Here is a 15354-nt window from a genome sequence, read left to right as displayed (position 1 = left end):
GGCCAGCAGAGGACTGTCAGGTCCTATGGGATCTGATCAAAGAAGAGGACCTCCCAAGGTCAGGTCGCTGGTTGTGGGGCTGGGAGGCCAACACTCTTTCCCTTGTTTTCCTAGTTCTAGGTCAGAAACTGGGCCCTTCTCTTTTCTCCCCTTTTGCTAATTCTTCCTTTTTTCCTCTCTTTTTTTCCTTTCCTCTCATTGCTATATGTCTCCCTTCCTGTCTGCTTTTTAAAAAAATCTTATCTGCTTCTTTTTGCTTCCCATCATGTTTTTTCCCCTCTCCAAATCCTTCCAGCCCAGGCAGTTAGTCTATTTCTGCATATTCTCATGGTTGTTCTGCACTCACTCCTAATGTCATTTCTGGATGTCAGCAACTAGTCTATTTATGAGGATTAGAACAATGGTGATTCTCAAATAAAACTTAATAACATGGATCAACCAGAAAATACACAGACCGGCTCCCATATCTTTTTCTTTTGCCTAGACACCCTCCTTTACCTTCTGCATGCTTCTCCCGTGTCATGAGAGAGAGGATGGTCTTGGCATAGTCATAGGTCTGTTGCTCACTTGGTGCTCCAGAGTATTCGCCATAATTAGCCAGTTCATCTACTCCACCAAGGTCACAGATGGTATCACTGAAAAGGCACACAAGTGATATTAAAAAGCTTAATCTGTACAGACAAGGTTCTTCATAGGCTCTCATGAAGGCAGGGCAAAGTTGCATTCTACTCTTACCAAGAGTGAAGAGCAGAGCAGTGGATTTAACACACATTGTGGCGGAACAGTTCTGAAGAGTCAGAAAATTCTGCCATCAGAGCTTAAAAGTTCACAAGCACTCCATGGCAACACAGCAGTTCAGCCAACAGCTGGACATGGGTAGGTTGCAACTTGCAGAGAGACAAGAGCCACACTGATTAGAAAGGAATCTATGGTTCTCAATGTTCAACCCTCCAGATGTTTTAGACTTCAGCTCTCCAAATCCCTGACCCCTGACCATACTGGCTGGGCTCCTGAGAGCTGAAAATGAAAACATCTGGAATACCCGAAATAAGAACCACTGGGCTAGAATCTGGGAGAATTAAAGTACATGCATACATATCCATTTATTTTGCACTCAATATATTCAGACTATTGCTCTGTAAGAATTTCTGCTGCAGTGTCTGTAACCAAGCTAAGCATGATTTCTCGTGTACTATGACAAGTTGAAAGACAACTGTGGCAGAATTACAGTCTGAAACATTTGGATACGGATTCACACAGGGTATGAGCCCAGCTGAAATGTTTCAAGCATAAACTTTCAAGAGCTCTCACTTACATTTATTTGTTACAACAGTGAGGACAACAAGCATGTCTTCAGAAAGCAATTTAAAAAAAAGAATAGCTCCCCCAAATGCGGACTTACTCATTGCTGTGTGTTGTACAGTCTATGTTGTCAGATATGTAAATACAGACCAAGTGCTTTGTGGTACAAGGCCAACAGCAAAACACAAACTTCACACTACCTAAGTCCAGCCTGAGATTCCAGTTCAGGGATGGCAAATAATCCATCATCATCATCATCATCATCATCATCATCATCATCATCATCATCATCATACTCCTACGCATTTCTCCAGTCCCTGTCTTAATTTTCCCTTTCAATTTCAACTACAGTTAACAAGAGAGAGTCGTTGGGCAAAAAATAGTGTGTAATGATGATGACTCAAAACATGGATGGCTGGAGATTCAGAACACACACTGTGTTTCCCTGAACAAGAGAACACCAAGCTGATGTTCTAACACATAGAAGGGAAATACGTTTTCTCCCCCTGCTATAGTGGATCACACTCCGCCATCCACCATATGACTGCCACATGATCCCTGTGCTTCGTACCTGTATACCACAGACGCACCACCTCCAGCAACCATTGTCCAAATTCTGCCCTTGGGATTCAAAATAGTCAACTTTAAGCTGGCTCCACTCTTGGCATCTAAGTCAGCAATATAGGCTTCCTGCAGAAGCAAATCATTATTAGAATCATGGAATTTTTAAAAAACAGAATCAGCATTCTTTAAACAGCATGTTTCCTTTGCCAGACTAATCCAGAGATGTTCATAAGGGAAAAACAGAAGCAAACAGTACTTAATCCTTCCCCCATCCATATCCACTTCTCCCACCCATATCCACTGACAAATGCCCTCCTAGACCAGGGCTTCACAAACTGCAGCCTTTCAGGGGTATTTTTGAGGCTCTCAAAGCTACCCAATACCAAGGCAGAGCTCCCCCTGCCATTTATTAAAATATATATTTTGGTTATTTTCACCCCTATTTTGGCTACTAGACACCTCCAGAGGTGGCAGCTTTTGCACTGGGGACCTTAGGGGTCCCCTTAAGTCCACCAACCTTCTTCTTCTTTTTAAGACTTGTTTTTAAGAGGGAGGTGGACACCAGCAGCAGTGAGTGCCCTGGGACTTTCAGCCTTCAGCCTTAGCAGCCAACATACTGTCATCCTGGTGCTACATTAGTTTAAGTATTGGCATGGGTGGTGAAATATTGAGGGTCTAGGTGTCACAGAGCCATGACACTCAAAGCATGGAAATGCACTGATGTTCAAATTGTTACTTTTGCATTACACAGGAGGACAAGGAACCTGATCCATCCAACTTCCTGCAAATAATGCTTTGAAAGGAATGTTTTCATGTGACCTTCAAAGTGTTATTTTTAAAAGACTACATGTATTGCTTTACTTGTTCTTCGAACGTTTAGCATTAATGTGCTACATAACTCTAATATAATATTTCAATGCTTTAATGAAACTCACTGGACGACTTTGGCCTAGTCACGTTCCCTTAAGCCTGACCCACCTCACAGGTTTGTTGACAGGATGAAAAGGGAAGGAGGAGAGCCATGCATGCTACTATCTGTGCAGCTCGTTGGAGGAAAGGTGGAATATAAGCTTTAACTATTAAAGGAGAAGCAATAATTTCATACTGAAAGGTGCTTGGGGAATAAATTGAAGATTTCGAGTTGAAGACTTCAGATGAAGATTTGCAAGGAATAGACTAGGAACTTACATCCAATTTTAAAGTGCGTAAAAAGAAAAACAAGATGATGAAGTTCTGAGGTGCACTTGTACCAGCTCTCAGTTAATTAACTACTTGAGTATTTCAAGAGACCAGGCTTGCATTCATTAAAATTCTTAAGCAGTGCACGGAGTCTAAGAAACTTGATTATTGCCTGGCAAGGGGGATGATTCAGTGAGGCCAGCATTAGAACTCATCCATTAGAAGCCTTGCCAAACTGAGTTAAGTGTCAGCCCTTGAGTCATAGCACACAGTCAGGGGAAAGGAAAATAATAAAATGTGGAGGAAAGTCTAAATGGATTTATTGGCCAGATGAGATCAAACAGAGAGACAGAGAGAGAGAGAGAAATGTTTGTACATCATTACAATGATTAAATTTCTAAAAATGCCAGAGCACGAGATATCCACTGGCAATTTTCTGCTGAGAGACACATTGATTCTGGGGGATCAAAAACAAACAAACAAACAGACAAAAAACACTCCTGAAGGAAATTCCGATTTGGAGATAGAGCTCCAGTTACCTACTGAGCTAAATGTATTCCAAGTTTGTCCCAGACTAGAAAAATGGACACACCGTACAGCATGGGTAGCCACAAGAAATGGACACGACATGCAGCATGGGTGGCCACAATGTATTGTACTGTAGACATTCCCATGAGGGGCGGGGTAAAAATCCAATAAACAAACAAACAAACAAACAAACAAACAAACAAACAAACAAACAAACAAATATTTAAAGGTTCTTCAAAATACTTTGGAGAAAACCTGGGGTACTTCCTTCGATAATCTGCTTTATCCCCAGGGCAGAGGAGAGCACTGCTAAATTATAGATCTCTATTGCATCTTGGGATGCATTAATGAAAATCAGAGAAGTCAGCAAATCATATTCCCAGGGCTGCATGTGTTTTCCTCTCTATTTGGCAACCTTCAGCACAGAACAGGTGGAAGAAAGAAGCTAGCCTAGCACACTCTCGGCTAGGCTATTCTTGTATTTCCAAAGAACTGGTTTTTTAAAAAATAGAAAGAAACATTTAAAATATGATTTCCCTTCTAATGTCAAGTAGTGGAGTCCTTTCTACCACTCAACATTTCACCACTTCTTCTCCATCAAACACTTAGACCAGGACTAAGCCTCATGAGAAGGCACTTGTTCAGCTGAAATGGGGAAAGTTTAATGACTCACAATATAGCAAATTTCCTGTGTTCTGTGCCTCTTATTTTAATTATATATTGCATTTTCTCTGAGGTGCACAAGGCAACAAGGAGACTTTACCGAGTCTTCCCCTCCATATTTTATCCACTCAACAACTCTGTGAGGTAGATTAGGCTGTGAGGTAGAGTTGGTGAATGGCCTACAATCCCTCAGTGAACTTTGGGCCTGACTGAGGAGCGGAAACCAAGTGTGCTAGACCTGATCTGACACGCTGTCCACTATTGCACATGGCAACACTTTACAGACCAGTAGGAAAGCTGGAGGCTTTCAGATGTTCTGCTCTGCATCTCCCATAAGCCTAAAGTGGCTTGGTCAGTGGATAAGGATGATGGACGTAGTAGTCTAAAATATATCAGAGGCATCAGGCGGCCCGCCCTTGCTTTAAGGTAGTCGGTTCCTCAAAACTACACCAGGAAGAGCCATTTCACTTGCCTCTGGGTAAGCCTCTCTTCCAAAAGGAGGGGGAAATTCCACATCGCCCCATTTCCCTTTGCAGATGTAATCAGCCGTCGCATCGATCTTTGCAGCCAGGTCTAGTATGTAAACACCACCAGCAGTTACAACTTCGTTTCAAAAGAGAGAAGGAAAAAAAAGCAGGTTAGTATGAATCCTCCTGGAACAGCTGCCCAGAAAAATATGCAAATCAACCGGGTATCAGGTGCCTCGTGGGGCATTTTCCTTAATGAAGATTTAGATGAAACACGAACAAGAGCTCAGCAGTTACTTTTTGGAATTTCAAGCTCAGAATCTCCAAGTCATCATGTGGGCTGGAGGATTCTGTAAGCTGCAGTTCACCAAAGTAACTCTTAAGCTCTGAAAGAGACCCGACATCACAGATACAGCAGCACAGCCCGTGTCTCCCAAATGGAGCGAACTTGGGCAAACGTTCAAATTAAATCTGAAAGAAGACCTTCTCTTATCACAAACTCTTTATCTTTTATAATGCATATGAGGAGAAACGACCCAGTTTCAGAAAAGCCCATCTTTTATATTTCTATATGATTATCCTGGACATCCGGATTCCTACAAGTTGGGATGCACCTGTGTTTCATTCGGTCTGCATTTGTAAGCAAACCAACCAAACTGACACTTCCTTAGACCAATATGCAGGCTCTCCTTCAGTTTCTGCACTTCTCTCAATGCTGTAATACAGTTCTTGTTTCAAAATATATATTCAAACATATACTTTAAGAGTGGAATGCACAAAATTAGAGTCTGTTGAAGAAATGGAACAGAACAGACTTATGAATGAACACTGCAAAACTGACACAGACTGGAGGTGGACTGATCTGTCGGTTTCCAGGAAAGATTAGAACAGTAATTCATGCAGAGGTACTCTGGCCAACCTCCTCTTTGTGAGCTATTCCAAGAGGTGCTACAGTAGAGCCACAGTATGAAGATTAGAGGCTACTTTTCAAATAAAACAATGTCTCTGCAGAAAACCTTTGTGCAAATACACTACTGGTGGCACATGAGCATGTCCTGAAACAGTTTGGCAATTATTAACAGAGTCTGTCAAAGGACCTGTGCAAAGGTTTGCACAATCAGTTATGCAAACCTTTTCATTTAGGCATGCTCCACATACTTGTGTTTGCAGGGAGGCATCTTCTCCTGAAGCTAAACACATCCTCCTTACCACCCTAGGCCTAGGGCATCCAGAAAATATAAACCAAATCTAACATTCTCAAAGTTAGGTTTCTATACCCAATTCAAAGTGCTTGTCCTAAGGTTTAAAGCCCTTAATAGTTTAGGGTTAGCTTCTCTGAAGGGTTTACTGTATGCATAGGATCTTGCTCATATAAGATCTGCTTTAGGAGACCTTCCTGCACACCTGCTGTTAACATCAGACGCTCGGTCAGCAACAGATACAGGACCACCACAGGGACAGCCTGGAATTTTTCCAACTCCATTTCACTGGACCTGCACTCAGCCCATTACAGACAGTGAATTTTAGCTCATAAAGAGAAAAGCAGGCAAGCAGCCACAGCTCAGTGGCAGAGCACATGTTGTGCATGTAGAGCATTCTACTCTCGACACCTCCAGGAAAGACTAAAGAAGGCTCCTGTCTAAAACCTTGCTGCCAGCCAGTATAATACTAGACAGTGGGTCACTCAACAGAAGGCTGCTGCTGGTCGGGGTGATGCCCAGTTAGATGAACCAACAGTCTGACTCAGTCTAAGGTGGGTTCCTGTGTTCGCATGCCAAGTTATCTTTTAGATTGTCACAAGTCACTTTCTTCTGCTATGAACACGACTCTCTGCCACTTTTCAGCACTGCAGTTAGCACATACACATCTGCAGTCTATATGTGTAATGGCTAGCATGTTTGACTTGAGGTAGAGAGGCTCAGCTTCATATCGCCACTTGGTCATTAATCTCACATCGCTACATATCCAAGCGCAATCCATCACACAGTCTTGTTGCATCAAACAGACTAGAAGCAAAAACATCATGCAGGATGATGGTGATGACGAAGTAAATGCAGCGTTTCAACAAGACCCTATCTTCTATTTTTCTCTGTTTTGTTTTGTTATGCATCAACCAAGAGAGCTCATAGCTTTTATTGTAAACACATGAGAAAGAGAAGATCTATGATGTGTTTAATTATGTACATTTTGGTCATTTGATTCACAAAGCCTGTAGGATCAAAGCTGGTTCTTCAGAACTGTTTGTGAAGAGTTCTTTTTTGAGGGTTTGCTAAAACAGGGCATCACAATTAATTGCAGGAAAGATTCAACTGTGGCAGCATTGTCTAAGACTGATGGGCCTTTCTTGTTTGAGGAAGAATAATTTAAAATCAGTCTGACAACAATAAGAATGTGTGTGAATCTACTGTCTACAGCAAAAAGTCCTCCATCCATCTTCATTTTCTGCTCTCCAAAGATTTAAGGAATTTAAAGAATTAGAAGACGAAATATAGTCACCAACACCCCTGCAGTAATAATGTAGAAAAGAGTTACCTAGTGGATTGATTTCCAGGTAAGTAAAATATAAATCTTCATAAAGGTTGAATAAGCCGAAGATAAAGCTTGCCAAAATGCTACATGAAGGAGATACACAACGGAAAAGAACAAAACATTAATTTATTAGAACAGATAGATATTTTAAAAAATCACTTTCTCTCTGCACTTGGCTTGTTAGATAGGTCTATGATGCATTCCTACAATTTCTCTGACTTCAGCTGATGACTCAGAGGTCTGGACTTGGATGAGTCAGACTCTGAGACAGAGAAGCAAAGCCAGACGTTGCCTGCCCCTCCATGAAGCCCACATAACAGCCATCAATGTCATTAAATGAGAGATGTCTCCTTTAAAATGTCAAATGCACCTTCACATTAAGAAATTGCAGACAGCAAAGCAGTTGCAAGGCACCACTGCCATCTGACTCACAGATACTCACACACAAAAATCGGAAAATGTTATATAAAGAAACAGAAAATTTACTCACCATCCTTGTCAAGTACTAAGGCTGATTGCTTGCAGTATAAAAGGGAGGAGATTTAATAGAGAATGGAAATGCTTTACTCCTAGTCACAATTTGGCATAATTTGATAGGAATGGCATTTAAGGAGTTTTTCTTTTCTTTTAATTAAAAAAGGATTTGGTGTCAGGATAATGTTGAAGACTATTCAGCAGATATGGGAATTTATGTATTATCGGAATCCATCTTTTAAAGCAGCTAGTTTGTAATACAACTTTTAAAAAATTATTTGCAACCTTTTTACTCTTGCAGACTAAATCCAGTCATTTGTCCTAATTACAGTGGTGCCCCGCTTGACAATAATGCATTCCGTTAAAATCGCAAGTGGAAAAAAAACATTGAAATGCATTGAAAACTGGTCAATGCGTTCCAATGGGGGAAATACCTGCTCATCCAGCGAAGACCCTCCATAGGGGAAGCCATTTTGCATCGCTGTCTTCCAGAAATAGGTCCGGAAATACAGCGGGGAGCCATTTTGAAAACTCGACGATCAGCTGTTTTTAATCGTCGTGAAGTGAAAAATTGGTTCCCGAAGCAGGGAACTGATCGTTGTAAAATGAAAAAACCCATTGGAATCATCGTTTTGCTGTAGCGATTGCAAAAAACTCATCGTCAAACGATTTCATCGTCTAACGGGGTAATCGTCAAGCGGGGCACCACTGTACAACACACCTACTTAATGAAAGGGACTTTAAGTCATCACCTATGTGAATCCCATTGATTCAGTGGGTTTACGTGATATGGAGTAACAAATGGATTTAGTTCTATACATCTTTCAAATATCCATTGGGCATTACAATAAACTTAGATATATTGAGAAGTGTCTTGGTATTTGAGTACCGGACATGACCTAAAGCCATTTCTTTGTGTCCCTAGACTGTAAGGCAAGCTCTGCAGCATTTTCTAGCCACTACCTGTAGTGTTTCTGTCCAACAGCCAAAAGCAAAGCAGAAGAGACCTTGTGGATATCCAAAGATTACTTCTGGGAGGTGGTGGTGGACATCACATGCCACTCTGAGCTGTCTTATATTGACTGGTTGTGTGAGTATAACTTCCCTCCATAAAACTTCCCATCCAGATTCTCCACTATGTTGGGATGTAGTGGAGCCAAGGCTCAAAGGGTCAAAGCCCCAGGATTTTCTGAGTAGAAAGGACTCTGATATCTTCCACTACTCCAAGCTTAACTGCAGTCCTCAGGAGCTGAGAGCGAAATGGATGTCACCATGAACAATTATCTTTTTGTGAGTTATCTCCCTAGTACTGCAAAGTATTTGAGTGTGGTTTGGACTTAAAGCAATCCATAGACATTAGCTTTACAAAAAATCCCCCTTCTTATATTGATATGGACAGACTCAGCTGTCTTTATTTTTGGATTCTCGGGGGGGGGGTGATGAACACCTGCACTTTCAAATTTGGTTGTTGGTTGGTTTGTTACCAAAACACTGCTGTAAATACAAACCAAAGTCTCAGACTCACTCTCGCTTATCCTGCGGAACATGCACCAATAGATGCTTCTTGATATCCGATTCGTACAGCTTCTCATCCACGCGCACCAGCAGCTTCTGAGCCTTGGCATCAACGTCCCCAACATCCACTCCACCCTCATGGTGGAACAGTACATAGTCTCCTTCACGAGCTGCATAAATGCATACATAGAACTCCTCTGTCTGTGAATTTGGAGACAGTGAATTGGTATTAAGAATATGAAGCCTGATGAAATAAAATACAGACATTCAGGTGCATCAAGGTATCATCGTGCATTTTCTGAAGTTACCTCACAGGAAAAGGTCCTTTAAAGAAAGAGGAGAGTGCTATTGGGCTGCAAGACTGTACCAAATTATTGCCTCGGCATACAACCTGGAAAATTTGCACTGCAGAAGAGTAAGGACTTGGCAGAGCTGACCCAAAATTGAGAAAAGACCTCCCATAATTTCGGGTGCTTCTACCATAAGCAGCCCCCATTTCAGCAATTGTTCATAAGGAAAGTTTTCAGAAATTAGTTCATGGTGGGAAGGAAAAATGTTCCCTAACACACATTAAGAATCCTCCCCTTATCATTGTGTTGGCTCGCCTTTTAGCTTGGCTGCTATTAGCTATAATTTTAGCACCATTGTTCTCTGATACCCACAAACAAGATGTCTTCCTAGCAGTGACACCATAAAACCAACTGAATTTGGTCACACTGTGATGTCACTGACACATACCCCCCCACCCTCCAAAAAAACAACACACAGTTCAGAGAGAGTGAGGCCTATTCTGGAAATATTGACCTTGCTCAGAAGCAATTATCTTCATTTTTGATCTGTATTATCATCACACAAGAAAATACAATTCATGACGACTGAATTCATGATCTCACTCGGCTGAACTGAGGAGAGGCAAGTGGATTTTTTTTTATGGTGCGTAAGATATCGGGACATGAGAGCTGCAAAAATGATACACATTTGGAGATTATCTAGGAATGCTTCTGGTCTATTCTGTCATCATCCTTCCAGTCTCGGTGTTCAGCAAAACTGTGCCACAATAAGAACTACAGTCATCTTTCTTCCATAAGCTGGACCAGCCGTCTATTATCTGGTGCCTTCCAGAAATGCTGGCATGGCTATTGAATAAAGGGGAATTGTAGCCTAACACACCTGTAAGGCACAAGGATTGGGGAAATTTGGGTTAAAGCAACTTTTCATACCCTGCTCTTTACAGGAGTTTCTTAACAACAGAGAGCTGTCTATTATTAGAATGCAAACTCATCAGAATTAAAGTGAAGATTTACACATGCAGTCTTGTTTCCCTGATTACTCTGTATCCATTAATATCTGTAAATAGCTGTGTGCAAATGAAACTGACCTGCTTGTGTGGAACAAAAGGTTCTATTAAGAAATTCTTCAAGATGCCGTTAGCTTTAGCAATCTGTGGAAAATAAGAAATAAACATATGTTTTTAAAAACTAGCATCTCTCAGAAATATGCATATCAGTCTCTGGGGAGCTATGAGTCCCTTTGGAATTCTAGGGAGTTACCGTGGGTGCTTGACTTTCCCAGGCTTGCTCTTCTGCTATCCACCCCCCAAAAAAAACAATATATATATGCATGAATCCTCCCACCTCCCCACACACATTGTTTTCCATGGGCTCCAGGTGGAAATCAGATCCAACAGAAGTCACATAGATCCTCTTGAATGTGTATGCTTTTTTGGATTGGGTTCACCTCCACCCATTTCGAAATTAAAACTGGCATTGGTATCTACAGACTGCACAATAAAATCAGGTTCAGAGCTTCCCAACAATGCTACAGAGAAAAGAAAAGAAAAACCCCACACACCAAAATCTTCATGGTTTTTTGCACTGGTTTCAACAAAAACACAAACAAATCACAGAATACATTTGTGAACGCAAACATGTCCTCTCTGATGAGTTTACAGATGCTTTCGCAAGATCTACTGTTCAAATTATGAAGATCCAGACAGATTCCTGTTTTTGTGCCACACCGGCAATGAAAATAGCAGACACTGTAATTTTTTTTCAGTCCACATAAATCCAAAGGATCTGTTTTACTGACCCAACTTTTTTTCTTTATGTGCCTTCTCTCCTTCAATGCATTCCTTCCCTCACTGATATCTCATTCTCTCCTTCTGTTTCTATGTCCCCTTTTCTGTATCCTTCTTATCTCTTGTCCTCTGCGCCAGCCAGCCACCTGCTCCCTTCTCTACTTTCTCACTCCTTCTCATCTCTCCTCAGTTCCTCTGCTTTCCCCGCTGTTCTGGCGTCCTTATGCTTTCTTCCATTTGCTTATTCAAGCAGTGACAACGCTTCTTGATGGGAGCTGCCTGTCACTCTTCCTTCCATGTTAACATTCCAGAGCCCTCAATATATACCCATCCATGTAGAAATGTCCGTGACCACTCTGCTGAAAACGTCCAAGTGGCTCTGAGGGGGGGACATCATGAGAGTGGCACCAGGGCTTGACATCCATGAAACACATGGAGGGTTTGATGGGATCCCTTCCTCTAAAAACAAGATACATGTACTGCCATATTATTTTGAAATATTGTGCTCCCCCCCCCGCCACAAGACTTTAGAATGACAAGTCAATCTTGCTTAATTTTTATTAGAGTTGTTAAGGTATATAATTTTTATATAGCCTGAACATAATATGTGTGTGTGCAGAACAAGAATAAGATGACATCATTCCTTCATCCCTGGCTGATGCAATCCACTGCAATATGAAGATTACCACACCTGTGTACATGAAGTCACCTCAGACGGGATTGGACCAGACTGATACCAGAATTGTATTTAAGAAATGAACACTGTACAGTCTTTCTCTTCTCCTGTATACTGATGTCTGCATGTCATGCTGCTGGTTTGAATACTGAAGTGCTGTATGTATGTATATCCTGTATATATTTTGTAAATACACTGCTGAAAAGAAGAAGCTGTTGTGTGCGTTTATCTGCGCTTTACTCTGCGAGAGACAAGATAAAGTCACAGACGCACATTCCCTTAACAAGAGTTGTGCAGGTTTCTACTATCAGAGTCCCACTTGGGAATTCTGGGGTTTGTAGTCCTAAAACAGAAATCCACACACATCTAATTTTTATGTACTCATGTATATCCTGTCCCTCTTCTCAAAGGAGCTTCAGTGTCACAGAAACTCAGCTACATGGATTAGACTGAGAAATAATTACAGTACTCACTGTGGTTTCTTGTCCAAGACGTGGCTTTAGCCAGGCCTTCACTTGATCCAAGTCCAGGTTCACACCCACCAAGCCCAGTTTGCCACGTCGTTTTATCAGCTGATCAGGCTTCACCACAAGACGCTGGAATTTTACAAAGAAAAACACATACGAAATCAGAAACCTGGTCTTGCAGGTGAAGAGATAACAGTTTGCAAACAAACGGTCATTTCTGACCACCACCACCCCCCGTTTAAGTATTCAAAATACTCTTCCATCACAGTCAAGGGTTTTCTATAGCTCCCAATCAACATGGCCCACCCTTTGCCAAGACATTTTATAAATCCCCACAGGCCCCAAACCTGCTTTCAAAAAAGCATAAATATTTGCTTCTAGTCCAGAAGGACTGGGGGAGAGCTGAATTAGGGTTATGTATGAGTTATTTACTATCCTGTCAAGGAAACAGAGAATAAATTATGTGGCTTGTGCTTACGTCTGCTCAAATGCCATAATTTATATGGGCTTTGTTGAAATATGGTGCCTTGGTAAGGAATTTTTATTGTTGTTTATTGGGAAGATCTATTTACGGCAGCAGTTATTCCCTCAGTGTATTATGTGCCCCTTCCCCAAATGTATGAACTTTTACAATGGCTTCTCTGTCTGATCACCTCTGCGGAGATTTCTGCTTCCAACAGGCAAGTGGTTCTACATAACAGATACCTTAAACATTCAAAAGGAAGGGCAAAAGCTCAGGGGCAGTGCTTGTGCTTTCACGTGCAGACGGCCCCAGGTTCAATCCCTGACCTCTACAGGTTAAAGAAAATGGCTGCCTGAAACCCTGCAGAATTACTGCCAGTTAGAGTTCACAATACTGGGCTAGAGGGATCAATTGTTTAAGGCAGTGGTCCCCAACCTTGGGCCTCCATATGTTCTTGGACTTCAACTCCCAGAAATCCTGGCCAGCAGAGGGGGTGGTGAAGGCTTCTGGGAGCTGTAGCCCAAGAACATCTGAAGGCCCAAGGTTGGGGACCACTGGTATAAGGCAACATCCTATGCAGGGGTGTACAGATTTGTGATTCTGGACTACAGTTCTCAGAATTCTCTGCTGCCTGGAAAATTCAGAGAGATGCATTCCAAAAGCACAAATCTCCACACCTCTGTAAGGGATGCTGCCTTATACAGTTAACCCCTCTTGCTCTATTTTCCTATAGCTAGGAATAAAAAATTTTTTCCAGCTCCTGCTTTAAGGATCCTACAATTAAAACAAAAGGGCACTTGGACCATTGCTGTGTCTTGGTAAGGCTTACAATCTTGCGTTCTCCTTGCTGAGACACGCCAGCAACTGGCTCAATGCAAACTTAATGCAGAGGATTTAATTAGCTACCCATACAATCAGCTGCTTTCCATCAGCAAGAAAAATGGGACAGATCCGCACCCAGCTAAATGTGATTAAACTGGATGGCAGCCAGGAGAACAAGCCATAGAAATGATCCAAGGGTAGGACACAGTGTCTCCTGATTGCAATTCTATTTGTGCAAACTGAAGAATTCAGGAAAAGTGGGGAATCGACAGACTCCGAAAAACAAAAGTAAAACCAACCGAAACAGTTCACATGAAAGGGCATGTGGGAAATTAGCTTCTACCCGCAGAGGTTGTGGGATACTGCATTGATAAAAGATGCAAAATATCAGAGTGGGTCAATTGAGAGGTCAGATAGCATTAATTGACCAGTCTTGATTTTATAATGATCAAACATACCATGAAAATGCTATTATATAGGAGATGCTTTAATTAACTTTTTCTTTATGATGGTGCCATTTGTCAGCAAAAGCAGCAGTAGATTTTGCTAATCCCTAGTTTCTGCAAAAGCAAAAGGGGGTGGGTAGGAATCATCATTCAGTGGTAGAACCATCACTATTCACACCAGCTATCCTTCAGTTCATTACTCAGCATCTTCAAGTAGGGTAAGAAAAAACTCCCATCTGAAACTTTCGAGAGCTGCTGTCATTCAGTGCCAACAGTTATGAGCTAAATGGTCTGGCTCAACAGAATATGGCTTATTATTCCTATTGTTTCTCCCACCTGCTACCTCCTGTACCTTCAGACATCTCTCAACAGATGTATCAGCAATCATCAGCTGCACGGACGCTGCCTACGGCTGCCAGTGACCCTTTCCTGCTTGATGTAAGAACCAGAAACATTCCATGCGGAACCTGATGGTGCCTGAGGAAGTGACCTGCTGCCTGCTTAAGTTAAATGCCTTTGAAAAGAAGCCTTCTAAAATGTGTTGCTTCTACCTTACTTTACTCCTGCGGTGTTGGGACTGGAGGCTGACACTGGTGTTTCAGGATTCAAGCCAAAGAGAAAAACTGTTTGGCAAAGAGTCTTAGCCATGCTACTTAACCTGACTAAAAGTTGTTTAAAAGTCCTGTGGTTTTTTTTTTTCAAAGTTCATTTACAGTGACAGATGACTGATTTGTTCCTGTAATCAGTATACTTTTTAAAATTAAAATATTTGTTGCTCTTATAGCAACAATAAAGATATTTCAAAACAAAGGGAATAATTTAAGAATAATTGTTGTTGTGGGTTTTTCGGGCTCTTTGGCCGTGTTCTGAAGGTTGTTCTTCCTGACGTTTTGCCAGTCTCTGTGGCCAGCATCTTTAGAGGACAGCACTCTGTGCTCTGGTGTAGTTGGCTTGGGAGTGCTGTCCTCTGAAGATGCACTGGCAAAACGTCAGGAAGAACAACCTTCAGAACATGGCCAAAGAGCCCAAAAAAACCACAACAACCATTAGATCCCGGCCGTGAAAGCCTTCGCGAATACAATTTAAGAATACCCTACCAATCCCATGGCCAACCAGACATTCATGTCGGCATCGAGTCAGCTGTGCCAGTTACGATGCATGGGAGAAGGGGTGTCAAAATAT

General features: G+C 41.8%; 1 protein-coding gene across 3 annotated transcripts in view; it reads right to left on the bottom strand.

The window, feature by feature from the left end:
- The window catches only part of ACLY (ATP citrate lyase), an 82892-nt gene that overhangs the window by 38550 nt on the left and 28988 nt on the right, over positions 1-15354 (bottom strand). For all 3 annotated transcript variants that reach the window (XM_073004168.2, XM_073004170.2, XM_073004169.2), the window contains exons 3-9: positions 12448-12570; positions 10600-10662; positions 9232-9422; positions 7236-7315; positions 4705-4839; positions 1874-1988; positions 499-635 (exon numbers count right to left, since the gene is read on the bottom strand). In XM_073004168.2, coding sequence (XP_072860269.2) covers positions 499-635; positions 1874-1988; positions 4705-4839; positions 7236-7315; positions 9232-9422; positions 10600-10662; positions 12448-12570 — 844 coding nt within the window. The remainder of the gene's footprint in view (positions 1-498; positions 636-1873; positions 1989-4704; positions 4840-7235; positions 7316-9231; positions 9423-10599; positions 10663-12447; positions 12571-15354) is intronic.

This window comes from Pogona vitticeps, chromosome 6 (assembly GCF_051106095.1).
Source record: "Pogona vitticeps strain Pit_001003342236 chromosome 6, PviZW2.1, whole genome shotgun sequence".
Lineage (NCBI taxonomy): Eukaryota > Metazoa > Chordata > Lepidosauria > Squamata > Agamidae > Pogona > Pogona vitticeps.
This window is presented reverse-complemented; position numbering and strand designations above follow the sequence as displayed.